This window comes from Engystomops pustulosus, chromosome 1, assembly GCF_040894005.1.
Source record: "Engystomops pustulosus chromosome 1, aEngPut4.maternal, whole genome shotgun sequence".
Lineage (NCBI taxonomy): Eukaryota > Metazoa > Chordata > Amphibia > Anura > Leptodactylidae > Engystomops > Engystomops pustulosus.
In genome coordinates, this window is record NC_092411.1 from 45,213,925 (window position 1) to 45,229,763 (window position 15,839).

A 15,839-nucleotide genomic window follows, 5' to 3' on the forward strand; every position below is an offset into this window, starting at 1 on the left:
CTGACTTGGGCTACATTCACGCAAACGTATGGGGGACGTATATACGTCACCCATACACTGCCTCTCCCTGGCGCCGATGTATGCCCGCGGTACTACGGTACAGCAGGCATACATCGTGTGCATGTAGCCGAGGAGGGATAGAGCGCTGCCCATCCCCGCCCCTCTCCATGGAGTAACATGGGGCACGGCGCCGTATTCTGAGAAAAGATAGGAAATGTCCTATCTTTTCACGCGGTACGGTGCCGCATGTGTGCGCCACCGTACTGCTCCCGCAGGGCGCCGTGCGCCCATTGCCGTCTACGGGTCTTCTGCTGCTGTAGCCCATCTGCCTCAAAGTTCGATGTACTGTGCGTTCAGAGATGCTCTTCTGCCTACCTTGGTTGTAACAGGTGGCGATTTGAGTCACTGTTGCCTTTCTATCAGCTTGATCCAGTCTGCCCATTCTCCACTGACCTCTGGCATCAACAAGGCATTTCCGCACACAGAACTGCCGCTCACTGGATGTTTTTTCTTTTCGGACCATTCTCTGTAAACCCTAGAGATGGTTGTGCGTGAAAATCCCAGTAGATCAGCAGTTTCTGAAATACTCAGACCAGCCCTTCTGGCACCAACAACCATGCCACGTTCAAAGGCATTCAAATCACCTTTCTTCCCCATACTGATGCTCGGTTTGAACTGCAGGAGATTGTCTTGACCATGTCTACATGCCTAAATGCACTGAGTTGCCGCCATGTGATTGGCTGATTAGAAATTAAGTGTTAACGAGCAGTTGGACAGATGTACCTAATAAAGTGGCCGGTGAGTGTATATGCATCTACTGTGTATATACTGTGTATATGTGTATTTGCAAAAATGCAAATAATGCAAGTTTTAATGTTTCCGGAGCACTCCCACATCTTGGAGCCGATTGGCCCCTAGTGTGGGTGTGACCATATTGATGTTTGTATATATAGCTAGTCATTTCAACTTTCGCTAGCCATGAATAAGGATATAGAGTTTATCCGAAACGCGTTGGAATTTAAGGGACTTCTCCCGTTGTCCATGCCAACCCTTTTATGATGTTATTGCGTAATCTACAATAAAGCTTCTTCGATTTTACCCATTTGGATTGGAGTCCGCTTTCGAGACGGATTTTCTCCTCCCTTTTTTTCCCTAAATAACCCTATACCCTAATAGTCTAAGCACATTGTCAGCACACAGAACTAGATGTGTCTGGTTAGAGAGTCCCCGCCCACACTCTAGAATGTTACACTGACCATCACCGAGTGATAGGAGCTAAAACCGCAATAAAATTGGGAAGTAAAGGTTTAAAAGTTATCTTTATTGTGTTAACATCACTAGGGGATTTGTATTTGGGAATTTTCTTTCATGGGAAAACCCCTTTAATGCCCACACCAGGCTATGTTACTTGTTACTTTTAAACATCTACCATCAGATTACCTGATTGTAGGTGATTGTTACTTACCTCCCCGTTCCCTCCCTGCGTGAAACAAACTTCATTAATGATAACTTTGCATTTCTGAGAAAACATAAGTCTATTACATGTGCAAATTAGCCTTCGCTGTAATACAATTTATTCATGCCCTGGGGCGGCTGGTACTGCCCAGAGAGCGGTGACGTTACTGCCTCTGTTTTCTAATCTTGTGCTGGGCATCAAGCCGGCAGCGCTGGGAATATAAACATGTCGCTTAGCTGAGAATAACATTCCCTGCGCTGCCCAGCAAGAGGTTTGAAAAGAGAGGCGGAGACATCACAGACTCTCAGAACGAGGCTGGCACCGCCCCAGGGTATGAATAAATTATATAATAAGGCGGAGCCTGTTGGTGCTCTGCAGAATGTATGAATGTGATTGGAAAGGTACAAGTGAGGAGCCCCAGGGATTCAAAGACAAAATTGTGCATAGTGTAGGTTCTCAGTGTATAAGACAAGGAGTAAGGTGAGGGTTTAAATGGAGACTTTGTAAGTATATTTGTAAAGTGCATTTCATATGAAGCAGGAAACACAGCGCAGGAGTCTACCTGGAACACAGCATCCAGAAACAAGATAACCCCAGATGGCTCGTAGAGGAGATGCTGGTGAAGATAACTCCATAGAACAGATGACTGCACAGTGAGGGTGCGGTGACACATACCACTAGAGGGTACAGGGTACAGGGTACCGCACCATCAAAGAAAATGCTGGACCTATTTTTTGGTAATTTTGGTTTGTTTTTTAAATTCTACCGCTTCCCAGATAACTGCACGGAAAATGAAATGGTGACACTAGGAAGAACAAATCCCATCACAGATACAAAGCCTCATACATCTCTGGAAATGGAAAAATAAAAAAGTTATAGCTCTTGGAAAATATGGAGACACAGGAAGCCATCTCTCCTTTCTGTCTCGGTCTGGACCTTCTTTAGTTGGGGGTCACGGACTTCCATATGCTGATACCTGTATTTTTATAGTGAAAATATCCTTAATTAACTTCTTGAAAATATCATATACAATATCATATACGACCCCTGGTTACAAACGGACCTCTGGATGTTGGTAATTTATTGTACTTTAGTCCTAGGCTACAATAAACAGCTGTAACAGATATCAAATGTCTCTGTAGTTAACATTTATTGTTCATCCTGGTTCTGACGACAACCCAACATTTTTAAAATCCAATTGTCACAAAGACCAAAAAAATTTGTCTGGATCTACAATGATAAAATATACAGTTCTGACTTACATACAAATTCAACTTAAGAACAAACCTACAGACCCTATCTTGTACGTAACCCGGGCACAGCCTGTATATAAGAAACAAAGGTTATTAAGAAGAGATGCAAGGTTTTAGATTCAGCACTTTATTTGCATATTCATATATATATAGCTATTAATATTTTAGCAAAACAACAAATGCATTACAAATTGTACACTGGAAAAAAATAAATGCACATCACAGAACTGCAATGTCGTTCTCTGTGTTGGTATAAAATACATTCTGAAAATCAATGTCCTGCCATAGACATATAGTTCAAGACCACAAATACTGTGCGGCAGCTTTAACATGAAACATACTATTACTGGATATGCTCCAAAAATAATCTCAAGTCACAATAAAGGTCACACTTTATAGTTTAAAGAATATAGATCATATATTTCACTTTCATTAATATAAAATATTTTCAAATGGACAACTGAGATGTTTGTACAATTGCACTAGGTTCCATACATTGCAAGCTCAAAGCTGGATATTGTAGAGACTTGTGGTTACTATCACTGGCCACTGGGTGGCAGTAGCTGAAGGAGAACACTGATCCATGTATAAGACTATACTGTAATGTGGTGACATTGATCTGGATGGATACAAGTTCTCTGGTTATACAACACATCACGGCGATGAATGAGAGTGTTTCTATTTGGTTATACATTTTTGTGCCACTTTATGTTTTTCTGATAGCACTTTTATGGTGGTGGGGGGGAAACTATTGTGGATAAGGGGCAACGAAATGTAGTATACGGCACATTTTCAATGCAAGAACTATATGTATTTGTACAGTGTATATGTATATACAGGCAGTCCCCTACTTAAGAACACCCAACTTACAGATGACACCTAGTTACAAACGGACCTCTGGATTTTCATAATTTACTGTACTTTAACCTTAGGCTACAATAAACAGCTAAGGTCCCCGCCATCAAGCCTTATTGTTACTCCTGGTTCTTATGACAATTCAACATTTTTAAAATCCAATTGTCACAGAGACCAAAAAACATTTGTCTGGAGCTACAATTATAAAATATACAGTTCCAACTTACATACAAATTCAACTTAAGAACAAACCTATAGAACCTATCCTGTATGTAACCCGGGGACTGCCTGTATAGTACACAGCAATGAGAGAGAAATAAAAGGGAGTTGGCACCCAGATTGAATATATAAAAATAGATCAGGTTAATTTAGCGCATCACTAAGCTGCATTATTTCCGGGGGCTGTTCCCCTTTGAGCACCATAATAAAACAAAGTGCATTGCGGCATCAATGAAGTTACATTACTTAGTAGAGTTCTCTACATGCTGACAGATGTATAAAAGTCTATGTGCCTGGTTACAGCTCGGAGGGAATACATTTACAAGACTCATTGGCCCACATTCATAGAATAAAATAGTGCAAACTGCACTATGTGAGGTTTGCCTGTAGAGGGCGCAGTGTGCAACAGATTCATGAAAAGTATTGCACTTTTTTTGGTGCACCTTTAACATGAGGCGTGTGCGAGACAACACTGGACACTGCATGATAAATGTGGCGCGCCGCCTGTCTGTGCACCGGAACGCCCCTTTCTGTGCAGAATTCTGTGTCGGGTATAGGGCATTTATTAATACATTAATACATTTAGTGCAAGCAGTTTGCACTAAAAACAATGTGCAAAGTCAGACCAAATCTGTGTAATCTGTGTGCGCTATATAAAGTAATTATACATTTATTTGTGTGCCCAAATAAAGTAATTATTATTATCGGCGCGGGCTTCTTATGCATCCTCTCTCTATTCTAGGTTGTTAGGAGGTTCAGAATTTTGGGTGCAATTTTTCTCATTTTTTATGAAAATCGCCAAAACCCTTATTTAGAGGCATCTGTTCAGTTTTAAGTGACTTTGAGATTATATGATATAACCAATATCACCAATAAAGCAGCTAACCACATACATAGTGAGTCATATAAGCAGATATGATAGCAAAAATAAATAACTTTCATAAATAACTACTCATTTTTCACATAAATACATTCAGCGTCCCAAACCCAAATTTTTACCACAGGCTATTTGGATAGTCATTTGTATGTTCTCTCTGTGTTTGCGTGGGTTTCCTCCAGGTCCTCCGGTTTCCTCCCACACTCCAAAACATACTGGTAGGTTGATTAGATTGTGAGCCCCCATGGGGACAGGGGCTGATTAGGCAAGTTCTGTGCAGCACTGCGGAATCTGTGTGCGCTATATAAATAAAGGAATTATTAATATTATAATGGAGGTAATACGGGTATCTACATATTGAACACCTTGTCATCTTGTTTGGTTTCAGATGTTTGCATAGAAGTTCTTTGAATTTCGGCACGGCAGAGACTAGGTCGTTCTCCTCGAATTGGTGACACGCAGGGCTAATCCGGCAAAAGACCGCACTGCATAGGTGGACACTTTGTGGCAGACCCCTGCATTTGCTATATAACTGGTGGCCAAGCGATGCAGTCTTTCTGCCCCAAATGTGTTGAAATGCCCTGGGAGCACCTTGTCTACCAGACCTCTGTCCACCAAAGCCTTGAGACGTTCACAAGATTGGACATACTCGGGGATGTTACTGTAAGGAAGCCAGTCTATCATGGATCCATCATAGACCACATCGCCACTGAATAACATCTTGCGATCTCTATCGTGTAAGCAGATACTGCCCCGCGAGTGTCCTGGCATGTGCATCACTGTCAGCTGCCTGTCACCCAGACTGATGATGTCACCTGAAAAATAACACAGAACTTGTTTCATCAAATGATCTTCACAAAAAGTCAGAGTTCTGCATCTGTACACCTATCTATCACTAGTTTACCCGAATGATGTCAGTTCATTTCAATCCAGTAGCAGAACATATTCTATATCCATAGTTTATTTGAGGCAAATAAAATTTCAAACCTCTGCAGCAGGCATTGCTCTGTATAAAGGCTTTAATGCAGTGGTTCTCAACCTTTCTAATGCTGTGACCCCGCAATACAGTTGCTCATGTTGGGGTAACCCCAAACCATGTACAAGAATATAACTACTATAATACTGCCCCTATGTACAAGAATATAACTACTATAATACTGCCTCCTATGTACAAGAATATAACTACTATAATACTGCCCCCTATGTACAGGAATATAACTACTATAATACTGCCCCCTATGTACAAGACTATAACTACTATAATACTGCCCCCTATGTACAAGACTATAACTACTATAATACTGCCCCCTATGTACAGGAATATAACTACTATAATACTGCCCCCTATGTACAAGAATATAACTACTATAATACTGCCCCCTATGTACAAGAATATAACTACTATAATACTGCTCCTATGTACAAGAATATAACTACTATAATACTGCCCCCTATGTACAGGAATATAACTACTATAATACTGCCCCCTATGTACAAGACTATAACTACTATAATACTGCCCCCTATGTACAAGAATATAACTACTATAATACTGCCCCTATGTACAAGAATATAACTACTATAATACTGCCCCCTATGTACAAGACTATAACTACTATAATACTGCCCCTATGTACAGGAATATAACTACTATAATACTGCCCCCTATGTACAAGACTATAACTACTATAATACTGCCCCCTATGTACAGGAATATAACTACTATAATACTGCCCGCTATGTACAAGACTATAACTACTATAATACTGCCCCCTATGTACAAGAATATAACTACTATAATACTGCCCCTATGTACAAGAATATAACTACTATAATACTGCCCCTATGTACAAGAATATAACTACTATAATACTGCCCCCTATGTACAAGACTATAACTACTATAATACTGCCCCTATGTACAAGAATATAACTACTATAATACTGCCCCCTATGTACAAGAATATAACTACTATAATACTGCCCCCTATGTACAGGAATATAACTACTATAATACTGCCCCCTATGTACAAGAATATAACTACTATAATACTGCCCCCTATGTACAAGAATATAACTAACTACTATAATACTGCCCCTATGTACAAGAATATAACTACTATAATACTGCCCCCTATGTACAGGAATATAACTACTATAATACTGCCCCCTATATACAAGAATATAACTACTATAACACTGCTCCCTATGTACAAGAGTATAACTACTATAATACTGCCCCCTATGTACAGGAATATAACTACTATAACACTGCCCCCTATGTACAAGAGTATAACTACTATAATACCGCCCCTATATACAAGAATATAACTACTATAATACTGCCCCTATGTACAAGAATATAACTACTATAATACTGCCCCATATACAAGAATATAACTACTATAATACTGCCCCCTATGTACAAGAATATAACTACTATAATATTGCCCCTATGTACAAGAATATAACTACTATAATACTGCCCCATATACAAGAATATAACTACTATAATACTGCCCCCTATGTACAAGAATATAACTACTATAATATTGCCCCTATGTACAAGAATATAACTACTATAATACTGCCCCATATACAAGAATATAACTACTATAATACTGCCTCCTATGTACAAGAATATAACTAGTATAATACTGCCCCATATACAAGAATATAACTACTATAATACTGCCCCCTATGTACAAGACTATAACTACTATAATACCGCCCCCTATGTACAGGAATATAACTACTATAATACTGCCCCTATGTACAAGAATATAACTAACTACTATAATACTGCCCCTATGTACAAGAATATAACTACTATAATACTGCTCCCTATGTACAAGACTATAACTACTATAATACTGCCCCCTATGTACAAGAATATAACTACTATAATACTGCCCCCTATGTACAAGAGTATAACTACTATAATACTGCCCCCTATGTACAAGAATATAACTACTACAATACTGCCCCCTATGTACAAGAATATAACTACTATAATACTGCCCCCTATGTACAAGAATAGAACTACTATAATACCGCCCCCTATGTACAAGAAAATAACTGCTATAATACTGTTCCCTATGTACAAGACTATAACTACTATAATACTGCCCCCTATGTACAGGAATATAACTACTATAATACTGCCCCCTATGTACAGGAATATAACTACTATAAACACTGCCCCCTATGTACAGGAATATAACTACTATAATACTGCATCCTATGTACAAGAATACAACTACTATAATACCGCCCCCTATGTACAGGAATATAACTACTATAATACTGCCAACTATATAAAACAATATAATTACTATAACACTACTCCCCCCCCCCCAGGGTAACCCCTCAGGTAGCCCCCCCATGTCTGCTACCCCCTACTCACACAGAACTCCACCCAGGTATTGTCCCCCTCTTTAAACAGAATGCTACCCCCTGATCTTGTCACCCGACCCCCCCCTTGGTCTGCCCCCCCCCCCTCCAAGAATCTGACCCTCCCCCACCACAACAAAAAATCCCGACCCTAGATCTTACCCAGGGTCCCACAGGTCTAGTCCTCTGTGTGCTCACCGTGCCGTGACTTGGAACCATAGAAAAGTATAGGGGCTGTGATGTGGTTGCAAATCATGCAACAAGGTTGACACCCGTGATGGGTGATATGCCCATGAGCCCTCTTCATACACCCTTCATAGCTCTGCGGCAGATATATCCGTCGCAGAGCGTGAAGGGGTTAAAAACGCATGCTTTGTTTACACCCGATTCAGCCCAATTATTGTATAATACACTTTGATTCCATTTCTAAAGAGAGTCAAAGCATAACCAAAGGACACATGCTTTGTGTGCTTTGGGGTGTGGCACACATCAACGCATCAAGCCCCAATAGCATATGTTTCTATGAAAACGTATGCGATCAGTAACCAGCTCCCAATGTCTTGCAATCAAACTATACGCCGCTACGTGCTTTGATTCTGTTTTTAACCGGTATGACCGCACCCTTAGGGCGCATTCACACATGTTGAAGTAACATTGCCTTTTCAATTGCATTTGCTAAAACACAATAGGGCACATTTCAGAGTTCCCGAAAGTGCATTGTCCGTCCGGAATGCACTCTGCCGCGATTCATTAAGATCGTGTTCCCGATATCCTGCATGTGCCGCTCCCTCGCTCAGGTCCAACGGAGTTCACCATCTTCCTCTCGGTGCATGTAAGCGTTTGGCTTGCGATTTGTCTGAATCCCTCAGATCGTCCGACCCCCCCCAATTTGTGTTGCATGAAAGCGATTGCGCATGTGCGATTGCGCCAAAAAACGATCATGTGCGCCAAAAACCCCTTTTAGATCACTGTCACAGCGGAGAAAAATGGAAATCGTCAGGACTTCCAACGAAAGTGCGGTCTTGCGGGGCCCTTAGTAAATGAGCCCCAATGTTACTTCAACATGTGATTAAGGCTTGAAGCCTTTGGAATGTGTCAAAAACGCATCAAATAACGCATTTAAACCCATTTAATAACGCTATTAACAGATTAACCTATGTGGCATTTCTAGTGTATTGTAGGACAATCATCTGCATCCAGCTCTATAATGTTTGACCACACTATATAATTGATATGCAGAGGTAGGTGTTCTATATGAAGACTATCTTATAAATGTAGCAGGTGACATCTGGGGCTCCTCGGTGTGTTGTACAATGACCAGTAAGTGGTCCTCTGGGAAGGATCTACAAGCTCTTCTTCCAGGAAAGCCTGAGCTCATCCTTGCAATAGTTACAAGTAATTGTGGGTTATGATCTAATATTCAGGGCCGCGCCGCACACAACATCACATACATAATGTATGATGGCTCTTCTGTGTGAGCAAACATCCAGAAGCCATTACATAAGCCCAGAGATGTGAGAGCTCGCGGCACCATACTTGTCTGCTAAAGAGCTGAACACGCCGCTAAAAGGGGTGATCACCCCAATCTGAATGATGCTCAATCGATCGTAACTAGTAAATGCTTCCGCTGTGCAATTACATTGGAAACTGGAATATGTACCGGATCTGGATGTGCTTTCTACAATAAGATCAATGCAAGCGCTTTATGTTACACTCTTCAGGAACATTGTGGCGCACCTCTCTATAATACTACTGGTGCTATCAGTACTATGCTACATCTAATGGTTCCATCAAAGGTGGAGATTCATCCTGCTCCACCTCAGGTTACAGCTTCCTCATTCACTTTTCATCAAGATAACCCATTTCTCAGACTAAAATGTCCCAGAAAACTCCTGTAACCATGTAGCATCTGACCATACTGGGAGACTGGAGGGGAAATATAGCATTTCATGCCATCCATTCAACCAAATCATCAACTATAAAAAAGCGGGCTGACGCGCTCACGGTGCCGTGACTTGGAGCCATAGAAATCTATACGGGGGATGATCTGGTTGTAAATCAGGCAACAAGATCACGGCCCCCATTGCAGCCATGTGAATGAGCCCTAAGGGCAAGACACGCTCTCTTAGCATAAATCTGCTTTTTCCCAAATAAAACAATGTATCTGATCTACTGGCTAATACAGTCCTGTATGTGCGAGAAATGCTAATAACGTATCTATTTATAGGAGGATCTTTATATTCAATGTCATCTCAGACGTACTAGATAAGTGATGGTTCGGACACCAGAGGCTCTTCTGAAGAGTCAATGGTACCGGCTTTCCAGCAAAAACACCCATTTCACCCAATTTGTAGAAGTACAGTCTTATAATAATGAGACAGATGAAACCACAAATAACCAGATAACTTTTTTTAATGCATAACACTGAAGTTGCCTGGGCAAAAATAGTTTTGGCAAAGATGAAGAGAGCCAACAATTCCAACGATACCTATATTATATAGCTGGCTTCTTCCTAGCCTGGTATATGCATCAGCCTTTGGCCGCATTTACACAAATGTATGCCTGCCCGGCCGTAACTGGAAGGGCATACGTCTGGAACGTTGGAGAGGAGGAAGGGTGACCCCTCCCATTTCCATAGAGACGCATGGCGTCCAGCCGCGCACACAGGAAAAGATGGGACATGTCCTATATATTCCCCATGTATGGAGCGGTACAGTGCCACGTGCAACCATACATACATACATAGGCCCCCCCGTACGTTTGTGCAATTTCGGCCTTACTTTTAAAATCAGCTTCAGCTTCTCCTGAAGTGGGCGGGCACTTCCAGGTTGTGACTTAGGGCACTGAGTCCAAGGCAGCTTTCCCTCACTTCCCATAATTCTAAGCTCCCCTCTCTACCACTAACACACGGATTATTACAGACACATATACAGATATATGCACTGATGCCCAGATAAACCTGTAATCTAATACAGCCTTATGACTACTATATATACTGCCTGCTATGATGTATGGGTCAGCCAAGCTGTTCAGCAGATGCCATCACTCTCCCCTCTTCCCAGGATAGTGTGGATGGGGAGCACAGAGGAGACAAAGCACACAAGAGTAAAAAGTCTTAATCCTATATATCATATTGCTGTGCTGTGAATGATACATCTCCCCCCATATGAAGCCTGGCTTTACAGAAGAGGGGATATAGAATTGTAAGGAATCTACTATTAGAAGTAGCTCTGATGGCGGATTCCTCTGCCCTAATCTGTAATATAATAATCCTTGAACCTAATTTAACTTATTACTAAAATAAAGATTTTTTTTAACATGTAAATAACTGCAGAGGCTACTGGGGCGTGTACTAGCCAGGCCGGGCACTGGGTGCTAAGGCTACTCCACGCCCCAGTAGCCTCTGCAGGTAATTTACATATTACTAAAATAAAGATTTTTTTTTTAACATGTTAGGTTATGTTCCAGGATTATTACATTACAGATTAGTGCAGAGGCAGAGAGGAGGAATCCGCCATCAGATCCACTTCTGATAGTAGATTCCTCATGGTAGGTTTCCTTTAAAGAGAAGCTCTCAGGGCGATTTGGGAAACAAAAACAAGTATAAGCTCTTGTGGACATATGGTTTAGTGTCCCAATTTTCCCTGACAGGTTCCCTTTAAAGGACATCTACAATCAAGATGAAGGATAGGAAACCAACCACACTGACATACTGGTGTCTTTTCTTTCTGCACTAAAAACGGTTCCAATGAATGCAGAAAGAAACAAGCAAGTAATGCTGGACGTCTACCATCAGTATAACTGATTATCCAGGGCTTAAAGGGGTTGTCCACTTTCAGCAAATAATTGATATTGTTGGTGTAGTAAAACGTGATGCAATATTTTCAATATACTTTCAGTATCAATTCCTCACGGTTTTCTAGATCTCTGCTTGCTGTCAATCTATAGAAAGCTCCTAGGTTTACTTCCAGCAGACATAAATCTGTCCCTGGTCATATGATGTCACAAAGGTGCAAGGGTCGTTATATCACAGAGAGTAATCAGAGCCGTGTGTTATAATGAGCTGTGACATCACATGACCTTGGACAACTTTATATCCACCAGCAGTAAAAATAGAAGCTTTCTATAATAGGACAGCAAGCAGAGATCATGAAAAGAGTGAGGAATTTATACAGAAAACATATTGGAAAATTGTATAACTTTCCTTACACAAACAATGGTAATCATTTTCTGAAAGTGGACAAACCCTCTAATAATGGATGTGAGCAATTTGTCAGATTTAAGGTCCCTCAGAGTCACGACAGGCAGGCCATATTTACAGGACATCTACCACCAGGATGAAGTACTGTATGCAAATAAGCCTGAGGGGCTCCAGGCTTCATATGTGTTAATGGAGCCTGGAGCCCCTCAGGCTTATTTGCTTCATCCTGGTGGTAGATGTCCTTTAACTGCAAAACTCCATGAATAATGGCGCTCTCATGACTTCTACACCAAGTGCCACTGATCATCATGGGACAATATTTGACTGTGACAACATGAAAATTAATCAACTAAAATATATCAGGGATGAAGAACAGGGCTGTGAAGGGTTAATCCTGAGCAGCCCATTTAAGAGGATGGCTCCCCATTCCTGACACGTCTGGTAATAAATACTCCCCATCATATTACATCTTATCTCACAATTCTGCCGTGTAATTCTTCCAAGACATTATGACCTGACAGCTAGGTTATGGGTCTATCATGAATGGTATTCCTTCATTTCTAGGAGGAATAACATAGATCTATAGGAAAGATGATACAGGGAATACAAGTGACCCGGACTGTCAGGAGAGGCATCCCCGGGTAATATACGGAGCAGTATACGCAGCCCCCCTCCGTGTTTACCGTCTTCCAGGATGTGGCTGGGGGTGACTGCTTGCACCTTGAACTGGCTGGCGCTCCAGCCCGGGCTCGGGGGCTTCACCACTTCGCTGTCGGACAGCCAGGTGACGGCCTCGAAGTTGTCTCCCCGGATGAGCGCGTCCGCCTCGTCCCGGTGCACCGCCACCTGCTCGAACTGGTGCAGGCCCCCGGCGTGATCGAAGTGGACGTGGGTGGCCACAGCCATGAGCGGCCGGCGCCCGGATCCCCCGTCCTTGCCGTGCGGGAGCAGCCCGGCGGAGCACAGGTAGTCCGGCAGACTGCGCAGCCCCAGCCCCGTGTCTATGACCAGGTCCTGGTGGGAGCCGCGCACCAGCCAGATATTGGCCCGGTTCCCGGACTCATAGAAGCGCTCCTGGATCCAGAACACGCCGTCCCCCAGGGCCTTGTGTGCGTACCACTCGAGCGCGGCCATTGCGGGAGCCTCTCCCCGGGCGGCCACACACCGGCCAAGGCGCCTGTTGCAGTCAGCACCTCGGGCAGCGCCCACACAACTGTCATCAGAGTACAGATTCCGAACGCGCCTCCACCAATCAGAGACGAGTTCTAGGAGGCGTCACTGCTGAATAGACCAATGAGGATGAAGCACTGGGGAAGGCTGCTTCCTATAGTACCGCCTCTTCTTGTGAGTTTGTTAGGGATCGCAGGTGATCGGTGACCGACCTGTGGCATTAGCGATAAGTACATGGGGGCAGTGCTGGAGCCCTGAGAGGGTGATGCCCTGCACAGCAGCTCTGCTATAGAATACCCTGTAATAGGACTCTACATGTTTCCAGGCTTCACAGCTGAAATCTCCCGGCATCACTTTCTGACTGATTTGCAGTCTAACTGTACTGTTATATAAGAAAAAAAATGTCTCCTCAGTTCCAGAGCCACTGGATAGATAAGATAACCATTATGTCACCCAATGAACCCTGCTTTGTCTGGCATTAGGATTTTTGATGACTTTTTATTGGAATCTTAGGGAGATGCAATGTGAACACAGCCTAAGCGACCAGATCTATATTTGGACAATTTAGATAACACTGGTGTTCAACTAATCGCTCCTCTACACTCACCTGACATGGAGGTGGCGTATGGAGGTGCTGTTCTTCTTTGTCCATGTGTTTTTGGGTTTTTTTGCACACTGACACATTCATTTCAATGGACTTCAATGACAAATCTCCTCTCCTCAGCTGTTGTATTGCATTTCGAATTGCAATGTGAACACAGCCCAAGGCCGGTGGCACATGTGGCGTTTTGAACCCGTTTTTGGGCCGTTTTTAAGCAGTCCGTTACAAAACGCATGCGTTTTTGACCGATTTTACCTATTATCTTAATTAAAGTGGGTCGAAAACTGACACGTTTTTTAAAAAACGCATGCATTTTTTAACGGACTGCTTAAAGGGCACCTACCACCACGAATCTACCTATAAAGGTAGATCGGGTGGTAGGTGGATGTATGGGACGTGAGGATAGCCCTTTTTAGAGCTAATCCTCACGTCCCCGCAAGCCTAGCATAAACTTTATTGCCCTAATATGTTAATTTAATTAAGCGGCTACCGGGGCGTGGAGTAGCCGGACACGAGGCTACACGGCGCGGCTACTCCACGCCCCAGTAGCTGCTTTCCCCCGCCTACCCTGTGATCTTCGGCGCGCAGCTCCTGGCAGCTGCGCGCCCTCGTCCGAGAAGCCGGAGTTCTGCGCATGCGCAGTAACTCCGGCCTCGTTCCCGAGATCGCGCATCTTGGCCGGAGTTACTGCGCATGCGCAGAACTCCGGCTTCTCGGACGAGGGCGCGCAGCTGCCAGGAGCTGCGCGCCGAAGATCACAGGGTAGGCGGGGGAAAGCAGCTACTGGGGCGTGGAGTAGCCGCGCCGTGTAGCCTCGTGTCCGGCTACTCCACGCCCTGGTAGCCGCTTAATTAAATTAACATATTAGGGCAATAAAGTTTATGCTAGGCTAGCGGGGACGTGAGGATTAGCTCTAAAAAGGGCTATCCTCACGTCCCATACATCCACCTACCACCCGATCTACCTTTATAGGTAGATTCGTGGTGGTAGGTTCCCTTTAAAAATGGCCCAAAAAACGGGTTCAAAATGCCACGTGTGCTGCCGGCCTATGGGTGCGGCCACACATGGCGTTTTGAACCCGTTTTTGGTCCATTTTTAAGCAGTCCGTTTAAAAATGCATGCATTTTTAATGGACAGCTTAAAAACGTGTCTAAAACGGGTTCAAAATGCCACATGTGACCGCACCCTGAGGGTGAAGACACACATGGCGTTTTTAGGCCGTTTTTAGTTAGTGCGTTTTCAGATCGTTAAAAATTGCATGCGTTTTTGACAGGTTTGAGCAATTATCTTAATTCAAACTGGTCAAAAACGCATGCATTTTCAAAAAACGGGCTAAAAACTAAAAACGGGCTAAAAACGCCATGTGTGTCTTCACCCTTAGGGCGCGTTCACACGTTGCGTTTTGGTTGTGTTTTCATTGCGTTTGAAACGCATATACAACAGCTGATGTGAGGTAATTTGCCTAATTACATTACCGTTTACGTTTGTAAACGCAATGTTAACGCACGTGTTAACAACGGAAACGGAAATGTTAACAGTGATGTAATTAGGCAAATCACCTCTCCTCAGCTGTTGTATATGCGTTTCAAACGCAATGAAAACGCAGGTCAAAACGCAACGTGTGAACGCGCCCTTAGGCTTCCTGATGTAACCGATGGGGCAGCTACACAGCATATATTCCTACCGTGTGTAAAAAAAATTCTGCAGCCTTCGGACTTTCACTTTTTGGTGGTAAAATTAGGGGCCTCAGCTTATACTTGGGTCGGCTTATACTTGAGTATATACAGTAACTTTCCCCCTATGTATTTTTAGGAA

General features: G+C 43.0%; 1 protein-coding gene across 1 annotated transcript; it reads right to left on the reverse strand.

Annotated features, from left to right (window-relative positions):
* Positions 1 to 2,597: 2,597 nt before the first annotated feature.
* Positions 2,598 to 13,496, reverse strand: MBLAC2 (metallo-beta-lactamase domain containing 2). The gene is made up of 2 exons (XM_072139486.1): positions 12,937 to 13,496; positions 2,598 to 5,475 (listed from the first exon to the last, which is right to left on the reverse strand). Exons 1-2 carry the CDS (start codon positions 13,385 to 13,387, stop codon positions 5,090 to 5,092), a joined length of 837 nt encoding a protein of 278 aa, XP_071995587.1. The 5' UTR covers positions 13,388 to 13,496; the 3' UTR covers positions 2,598 to 5,089.
* Positions 13,497 to 15,839: the final 2,343 nt, after the last annotated feature.

What these genes read in the sequence shown, in the direction of transcription:
- MBLAC2 (XM_072139486.1), bottom strand. Translation starts at nt 13,387, where the DNA reads ATGGCCGCGCTCGAGTGGTACGCACACAAGGCCCTGGGGGACGGCGTG. An exon ending in CAGCCACATCCTGGAAGACG is followed by an intron (nt 5,476 to 12,936) that starts GTAAACACGGAG and finishes GTTATTTTTCAG; the next exon opens with GTGACATCATCAGTCTGGGT.